Source organism: Sprattus sprattus (assembly GCF_963457725.1).
Source record: "Sprattus sprattus genome assembly, chromosome: 10".
Classification (NCBI taxonomy): domain Eukaryota; kingdom Metazoa; phylum Chordata; class Actinopteri; order Clupeiformes; family Clupeidae; genus Sprattus; species Sprattus sprattus.
The window spans coordinates 7,370,571-7,379,965 of NC_137908.1; the positions used below are offsets into that span (position 1 = coordinate 7,370,571).

Here is a 9,395-nt window from a genome sequence, read left to right on the forward strand (position 1 = left end):
ACATACAGTATTTAAGCAGGATTTTGCTTAAAACAAGCACATTTGGCTGCCAGTGCGTTAAGCAAATTTGGCTTGTTAAGATTTCTTAAAATAAGGAATATTTGCTTGAAATAGGTAAAAAATAACCTTACCAAGAAAGCACTAGGTAAGTACAATTTAGCTAGAAACAAGACCAACTAGATTTTTCATCTCAATATAAGAGTAATAACACTAGGTTAGAAAAGCATTTTTTGCAGTGTAGGAAATGGAGGTGGTAATGGATACTTGTCTGCTGGTGCAACACCCTCACCTGTCCCTTGGACCCAGGCCAATAGCAATGGAGCAGAGCGAGGGCGTGGGCAGTGACAGAACAGGCAAAACAGCAATATTTCTGTGTTTTTGTCAGAATATGGTGCATCTCTTTCACAAGGCAAGAAAACAACAACAACAGAAGACCGAATCTGATCATCATGAATGATACATAAATAGGTTTTTTTATTTTTCCTCATTTAAAGACTACACTGTACACAGTACTAAATTCATCATGGATAGTAGAATTTTGTTAAATACTTTACACACACAAACACATTCACACATGCGTGCATGCATGCACGCGCACACACACACACACACACACACACACACAAACATTAAAACAAACTGTAATCTCAGTGCATTTTTCTTAGTATTACCACAGTAGAGAATGTCTATAATTCTTGAACTTGCCTTCATTTCATTCAGGTAAGACATGGAAAAAAGCAAAGGCTAAATAACACAATGAGCAATGTAAACATCGTTTAACATGAAAATAAAAAAACAGCATCAGTAAAGTTAGACTTTCTTCTCTTTGCTAGGTGGAAAACCTTAACGACTTTTTGACCTGATCCGACCATGTTGCTTTTTTTTTTTGCGTTTCACTTTGATGCACTTGCTACATTTACCACATCATAATGATGTCTTTTTAATAACATACAACTATGAAATACACCTTCCGTCACTCGCTGCCAGCAGCGCTCGAGTCTAAGCCCACACCCACGGCAGTCATGTCAGACAGGAATGCATGTGCAGAACAGGAAAGACTGTTGTGTATGTGTGGGTTAGTGTCTGTGAGTCTGTCTGTCAGAGAACATGTCTTTATGAGTGTGCGCGTGTGTGTGTGAGTGTGTGAGTGTGTCTGTGCATATGTGTGTGTGTGTGTGTGTGTGTGTGTGTGTTTGAATGTGTGCCTGTATAGGTGTCAGGTGAGCCTAACACAAAGCCACTGTTCAGATCCCAACATTTGACTGCATTGTTACATTCAGAAAAAGAACCAAGGCGAAAGGAATTATAGCAATAATAACAACCATCTGCTGAAGGATGTACAGAATGGCATCAAGACAAATGCACTTGACTTCTGAATTGTCTGAGAGTTTAAAAACATGAGAACATATTTCAAGAAGGCTGGTTCATTTTTGATGTTATTATTAGCTGCTTGGTGGTTTATCTGTAACGATATTCATAAACTTGCTACGATGAGGATGTGTGGTCTAAAGCAATAAAGGAGAGGATTATGGGAGGTAGTATGATCATTCCATATTTCTATTCACAGCTTGACTGAAAACAGGGGCCTTTTACTTAATTAGCCATTACAAATACAAGCCACATTCACAAGCTTGAAACAAATAGTCTTTTGTGCAACACCAACTACCTTAACATGTACAGAATGCTTAAGCTTAGACACATTACACCTGACATACAGTATATTATATTTCTAAGTCTGTATTAAGACTGTAAATGGGCATAATGTAGCAGAGCTTAATGTATATAGACCATACTATAGCTATACGTTTATCTAACCGCCAACAGGTTGTCCTTTCATGCACCAGAAACAATATACAGTACACAGAGGTAATACGCAAGTGTGACAAGACATTCCTCCTTGTAGCATGCACGTAGATATTTAGTGATACTGCTGGCTCAAGATGTACATTTTACATGACACACACACACACACACACACACACACACACACACACACACACACACACACAAACACACAACCACACAAACAATCATCCACAGACATCATTTCGACAAGTTTTGTAGAAAAGAGAAACTAACAAGCTTTTCCTTGCCTGCACCGAATTGCAGGAATTAGTGTGGGGTTCAAGCCTGACGATCCTTCATAAATGCCTTCAAACTCTTCAAAGGTCTTTTACTTAGACTTCATTCATTCAGCGAGTGATTACTAATGTTTTACGGATCCTTTGTACCCTCGATTCTCAGAGACACAAAGCAATGCCTTGTTCTCCAGGAAGGCTGAAGCAGCCTCCTCAGAGGAAACACACAACATGTGACTTCAAAATAAGTCATTCTGGTTAGCAAAGCACAAACACTGACTCTGAGGTGATGAGACCAGCTCACACACAAACAATCGCACCACAGAATTGGCAAGAAGCACTACCATGAAATCACGAATAATATCAAAAATAATCCATCTTGATACATACATAAAATGGATAAGACTGATCTCATCCACAGTTGAGAATGCACAGGGATACTGCACACATCCACGCCACGTTTGCCTTGCCTTGCCGAGAGTTCTTCCAAAACGTAGACAACAACAGCAACAAATCGTCCCAGTAACTGCAATTGGTATGTAACTTACCCTAATGTTATAAATACTAGGGTAAAACTAACCATAGCAACTGCATTGAAGCAGCAGTGAAATGTCTTTAAGGTCCTCAGGCAATTTACACATCAAGCTATGCTTTTGCCCACACCAGTCAGAGCGTCGCGTGTCCTGGTGTCACACAAAGTCGATAGGTGCCCTGCGCTTACTCTGGCCTTCCCCGTCTGGCTTCGAGACCTCCTCGTCGCCTCGGCCGGCCGGGGAGTCGGTCAGAAACTTCTTTAGTTTGTCCAGGTATGCGGGCCTCTGGGGGAGAAGGAAGTAGTGCGTGTTGCTGGCCTGGTGACCGTTCTCCATGACGGGCAGGATGCAGGGCGAGCCCTCGCTGTTCTGACGCTGCAGGCCACGGCTCACGTACTTTGGGTCGGGCGCGAAGCTCTGTGTTGGCGGCATGATGCCATGGAGGTATGTGGGGAGGGATTTGGGGCTGGGGGTTCGGGCACCGGTGCTCGTGCAGGACAGAGGTTCTCGTGGCGGAACCTTCGGGGGGCGGTCCTCGTCACTATACACCCCCGAAGAGACCTCGGCAGACCAGCGGCGGTAGTCGGCGGTCTTGGCAGGCCGGGGCGGTATTGGGGCTCGGGGAGGGATCTCAGGTTTGTCCATGTCCTGGCCGTTGTTCGCGTTCCGGTGGTGACAGGACAGGCGCAACGACGTGGGCTTATTGAAGGAGCCAGCGGGCCCTGAGTGAGAGCGTCGCAGCTTACGGGTGCGATCCTGTGGCTGTTGGTGATGATGATGATGATGCTGATGTTGAGTCTGATGCTGCTGTTCAGGTACATCCTTGTCTTGCCGCCTCTGCTGGTGTTGGTGTTGGTGCTGGTGCTGGTGCTGGTGTTGGTGCTGGTGCTGGTGCTGGTGCTGGTGCTGTTGCTGTTGCTGGTGCTGGTGCTGGTGATGCGGCTGATGCTGCTGTGACTGTGGCTGAGTCTGAGTCTGAGGCTGAGGCTGAGGCTGAGGTTGCCTCTGTTGGGCTGATGGTCCTTCGTGGTACGCATAGTTAATCATCCCACGACCCCTGAAACTCTTCCGGCTAGGCGTGCCGTAGCGGAAGGCCGAGGGTTTGGCATACGGCTCGGGCACAAGGCTACAGCTGTCATCGACAAAGAACCCCACCTCGCTGTCCATAGCCTGGTCCGATGAGGACAAGTCTGCCGAGCCAGGCAGAGGAGGCAGGGGCTTGGCAACACGGCTGGGCGTGTGCGGTGGACTGACGCGGTCGCAGACCGACAGGCGTTGGAAGGAGGGCACTACCTGGTCATCCTCCACAGGGCTGGGTGTGAGGGGTTCGCTGCTGGAGGACAAGGTGAGCTGCGAGGGCCGGGGCTTCTTCAGGTGCAGCCTCTGAACTGCCGGACTGTTCCGGGACAGGAGCAGTGATCGCGATTCTGGTTGAGATAAAAAAAAAAAATACAAATTAAAGCAAAAGCAGTATTATACAATATATATGTCAAACATGTTAGTGCAGTTTTGTTTTAACAGCTGAACTTGTGGAGCAAACATAGGTTCATATCACAGAAGGTACATACATCGATAAAAACTTGTGTTTTCGGAACTGGAGGTCTTTACTGTTAAAAGGATCTGTTAAAGAGATTTAAATGTAAATTATTTTCAATTGAGAATTAAGAAGTCATGGCTAGCAGGAGAGAAAAGTCACTTCGCTAAGGGTCAGTGACCACACCTTGTTCTCTGGTGGGCTAAAGACTAACCTCCCACTGTTTTGCAAAACATTCCCCAAGCTAAAATTAGAGCTGCTCAGAAGCCAAGTCTCTGCCTGACAGATCACATAGAACCCTATGAAAACTTCCCTTGAGGATGATCAAGTAGTGGCGGGGACATATCACATAACATCTGTATATCCCCCAGTATACCTCTGAGTCTAACGACCGAATAATACAATTAAAAATACAGTATTTCTCTCATGTTATAATCCAAATATAAAGACAGAGAGAATGACGTTGGCTACTCACTGTCTACAGATGACGAGGGGACCTGCTGTTGTGACTGTGGGTTGTAATCCCGTTCAAGGCTGAAATAGCTGAAATAATGGACATACAGATTAACTAGTGTCCAACATCTTCCGTATGACCTGACATGGTTTATCAGGCAACGCTAATACAGTGTTTTTTAGTGATTATCTTACAGGAATGCAGACAGGTACATTTTGCAAAATCATTTTACAGACATTAACTACTGAGGACAAAATAGTAGTTTTACACACTTTAGTAAAAATGTTCCTTCTCTTTTCAGCGATGCTATGATGTTTCAGTATGACACACACACACACACACACACACACACACACACACACACACACACACACACACACCCACACACCCACACACACACACACACACACCCACACACCCACACACCCACACACTGTATGGCACTGCATGGCACTCACTTGTCAAAATCATGAGGGTGATTCCAGGAAGGCTTGGTTCCGGCCATGCTGTGACAAAGGCTGCCCCGCAGGAAGAGTGCTTGCGAGGGTAAACAGACTTCCTGGGCAGTCAAGCCTGCAGTGGACATACTCCAGCTGCAATCGGGTCGCATCAAAGCCAGGAAACGGTTGGGTTCGCCAAGCTGGCAGCCACAAATGTACCTGCAAAACAGCCACAAGGCAGAAGAGGCATGAATGGCCTGACAATGAAACAGCATTGATTACTGGTCTCTGTTACTTTTCTCGACGCGCATGAGTGGTCTGATGCATGCATTTTCCCTAGAAGCTTCTAGTCCAGTAAGTAAGCTTACCATGGAGATGGACACACACACACACGGGTTCCAAGTAACTTTTATCAGTCAATTAAAGGCTTCAGGGAAACCATAAATAGTCCACAAAATCACTTGTTTTCAACCCAGCACCAATAAAAGACAGAGTGGATGTGTGCAGACTGCAGATCAGGTGAATACACCAAAGTAGTCCCTCCATCTTTCTTGTCTTCTTAGTTCATAACAAAACACTACTGAAAGGTTTTAAAGTCAGCTTTTTTTCAGGCTGAATTTGACTTTTTACTTCAAAAGAGAAGAGCACTGGGCAATTTCCAGACATGCTCCACTGGCTGTGGATTGACAAACGCTCGCTCCGACGTGACATAATGACATTTGTGCCCCCACAAGATATGGGCACAAAACAGCTCAGAGTAAAATCAATACACCACTGTAGGCTGCCATAACCACCACCACACATGCGAGGGAAAATGTAGGTTATGTAAAGAAAAACTCAGGCACACATTATGACATTGTTTTTCCTGAGTGATCTCAAGGTGCACCGTGTGCTTAAGCATGTAATAAATAATCCGGTGTACGTCTCGTGTAAATAAACATTATTACAACAACTAACCTTATCACTAAATCTCGCACTAGCCTTAACCCCCTCTTGTAACAACATGTACCAGTGTAGAAAGTACATTGTGTTTATCGATTAAGTGTACACTGATTCAGTACATTTTCCCTAGGGACAGTTAATATTGTCTTGCAAGCTTGTACAACAACACACTTAAGAGAAAAATGTCAACATTACTTGGATGGATGCTAATTATGAATAGCTTCTATCTGACCATTTAGTGATTTTACAATATTTAGGCACCCTGTGAAGTTTTCACCCTAGGCTCACACCACCTGTGAAGTTTTCACCCTAGGTTCTCACCACCTGTGCAGATTTCCATTGACTACTACTTTTAAGACAAATCAAACAAATTTAGTAGCAGTTCATTAGTATTACGGCATCTACTCATTGGTTCAAATCACATTTGAAATACAGAACCTTACAGGTCTCTCAGCTATGGCGATACCTGCACCCAGGAAGCTGTATACTCCATACTGTTTAGCTGGTGTCATGCGGGGAGGAATACAGTCTTTAGTGTCTGAAATTGCTCTGCACTTCTCAGCTTCTCTGTGCATTTGCATACGTTCTGGAAACTCAACCCCGATGTGGCAACAATATAGAATGCAAACACATAAGAGGAACATCAGATAACGTCTTCTCAAGGCTAAGTAAGACGGGCCATTTTGGTAACAAGAGAACTGAATGATGGTGCAACCACCTCCATCACACAAACTCACAACCCCCACCTCGCAGTTCTTAGTCAACCAGATTGATCTCATCATGACACACACTTGGCCGTCTCTTTCACAAAGGCCTTTGACAAGATATAGTCAAAGCTTGCGAAAGCAGCGTTTCATTCTGAAGTAGGCAAACTGAAGTTGCAAAGAAAGAAAAAAAAACAAGCCAATCTGTTTGAGAATGAACTTTCGACTGGCTTAAATGTTTTCAACCTGTAAGTGGTTATTTCTGAAGGATGGGTATGGTCTTACTTAGTGTGGGAAATGCTTTCGCAGGCATGCACGAAGTCTAGTCAAGGGGTTAATGCCACAAGACGCATTATTACTGCCTGAGAGTTACTGAATTCTCCAACATGAGATCTAAGAACAAAAGCAGGTTTGCTCTGTTATGCAAGCACAGTCTTAAAACTAGTGCCCCATAGAAACGTCCATTGGGTGACCGAGTTGAGACTAGCTTATATGAATGTTAACGGTTGATTTTTGTTTTGAAATGCATAAACAAACTAAAAAAAAGCTTTTACAGTGTATCAAATGATCCTGTTTGAGGCACCTTTCCATGTCAACTTGCACATGTCTGCAGTTTCCAATCGCACAGCCTGCCTGATGGTAGTTTTGGGGGCACCGATGAACACGCACATCTTCAGTATTTGTCAGGTTATACATTTTTAAGTAATTTCTATTTAAAATACTCCGCTTAACAGATTTCTAATGGTAAAGCCAATTAGAATGCCACCTTAGTAGGTGATGTCCCTTCTGCAACATGTTCACTGGGGAATCATTCACAGCTACACTGTTGTTCTCAGTAGAGTAAGAAACATATTGGCAAAAGGAAGACTCATTCAAACAATTCCTCGACCTTATTTATTGTTTGAGTTATGACCACACTGACGTATCATGCAGGTTAAACAACAAAAGTGTAAAATCATTGCGATCTTAAAACCATGACGGACTGACGGATTTGTTAAAAACGGTCTGTCAATTTGAGTTTTAGCTTTAGCTCTGGGACTTTCAGAGGGACATGCGTACAAACCAACCCAAAAGGCGCTAACAAGTGACAGAAGTGAGAGGAAACGCGTGTCATCCTGGCATGTTTCATGACCTCGCAAACAGAGCTTCGTATGAGCTGGGTATGTCCTTAGAGCTCCAAACTCTGGACAGCCTTAGAGCTGGGGGCAGGGGAGAGTGCCGCGGAGGGTTGCAAAGGGGTGCAACGTGATCCGCGATAATGAATCCCATGAGACTGGCGCTTCCTCTAGCAACAGGTGCAAAAAAAGGAACCGTATTGGCGGCGCTATAGCGCTTTCTCTGTGCGTTCGAGGGCGTCCCTATAGCGAAACGGCGCACATTTAAATTTCATGTTCTCCATACTTGAAGGTTAAGGTACAGGCTTGTTAGCTGGAATCAGGGGAGAGTGCAAGTCACCATCCCACTAATGTAAAGGAAGCAACTTGTCAGGCTATGTTGCACAGTGTTCAAACTACTCAATAAGCTTCGTTACTATACTTTGAATAGAGTTAATTGAGGTTACTGAAGACATTGACAGAAATAATCTGGACACGAAGAACATGTTCTTCAAAGCAAAATGGACAGAATAAAGTTTTACCACACGGAGTTCACACCCCGGTCTTGACACATTTACAGTGGTTTCCGAGCAACCATACCCGCTCTACCTGTGCGGCAAGCACCAAGCACACACACACCCCCTACATCGGGACGAACAGTGCAGGAGCTTCCGCAAAGTCGCTATGAGTCATTCTAAGGTAACACATGTAATTTAACTGCCTATTAGTCTATTAGTCTGACGAAACACGAACCCCTTATTTCTTCAGAAGATGTAGAACTGCTTCCTCATCAGTGCTTCGTCTCTGTGACCGTGACAGCAGTCATACGGGCATAATTGACAGTTCACGAACAGTAAACCTCACCATGCTTTAAATATATATTTGGACATTGCACAACCCAAGAACAAGAGAAGTAATATATGCCCAACTTTAGATAGAAGTCCAAACCTAGGCTGCGTCTGGTTGTTTTGTCGCCTTGTTGCAAACAGAACTGTGTAAATAATTTAATGTAGTGTAGACCTATCTCTCATCAGACGTCCAAACCAGACACTGATAACATCGTACTCGCTGCTGTCGTCATCAATACACACAGAGCCAACACACCCGCTCACTCGCACGCACGCCCGCACCCATTCGCGGGCGCTCGTCGCACACACCAACATACAAAAGACTCAATAATAACTTTACAAATCACAGTTTGATGCTCACCTTAGTAATCTCGGAGTTTTCAATAAGCGCACACTATTTCCAAGTTATGTGCAGACTTGCATGCTGTGATTTCGTCTTTAACTGGTAAAATACTGTGTCTACTGGCTTCAGTTAGATCTCTCGCTACAACACTGAGATAAGCTAATGCATTCATTACTATGCGGCGCTACTTGGAGAGTCTCGTTAACAACACCGTCTCTGTGTGCAATGTTCTTTTTAAGCCTCTGGCTCCGCCCAAAACTCTCCTTAAAGACACCGTACACTTTTTTTCAGGCAGAACCACAATCTCACACCGATCATTCAGTGTAATGTTGTCTCGTGTTTTTCCACGTATTTTGTTACTGGCACATTTGGTAACAAATCCTATTTGCTCTGAAGTCTTTTTGCATCCCATCTCTTTGACAAAT

At 44.2% G+C, this 9,395-nt stretch overlaps 1 protein-coding gene across 1 annotated transcript; it reads right to left on the reverse strand.

Moving 5' to 3' along the window:
* Positions 1-2,653: 2,653 nt before the first annotated feature.
* Positions 2,654-9,141, reverse strand: errfi1a (ERBB receptor feedback inhibitor 1a). The gene is made up of 4 exons (XM_080845735.1): positions 8,989-9,141; positions 5,058-5,258; positions 4,621-4,688; positions 2,654-4,038 (listed from the first exon to the last, which is right to left on the reverse strand). The coding sequence occupies exons 2-4, from the start codon at positions 5,207-5,209 to the stop codon at positions 2,768-2,770; spliced, it is 1,491 nt and encodes a 496-aa protein (XP_080701861.1). The 5' UTR covers positions 5,210-5,258; positions 8,989-9,141; the 3' UTR covers positions 2,654-2,767.
* Between the last annotated feature and the right edge of the window lie 254 nt (positions 9,142-9,395).

Excerpts from the sequence above, each read along its gene's own strand:
- errfi1a (XM_080845735.1), bottom strand. The coding sequence starts at position 5,209 with ATGCGACCCGATTGCAGCTGGAGTATGTCCACTGCAGGCTTGACTGCC. Across the intron at positions 4,689-5,057 it reads CACCCTCATGATTTTGACAA|CTATTTCAGCCTTGAACGGG; the intron begins GTGAGTGCCATG and ends CCATTATTTCAG. Across the intron at positions 4,039-4,620 it reads CCCCTCGTCATCTGTAGACA|AATCGCGATCACTGCTCCTG; the intron begins GTGAGTAGCCAA and ends TATCTCAACCAG.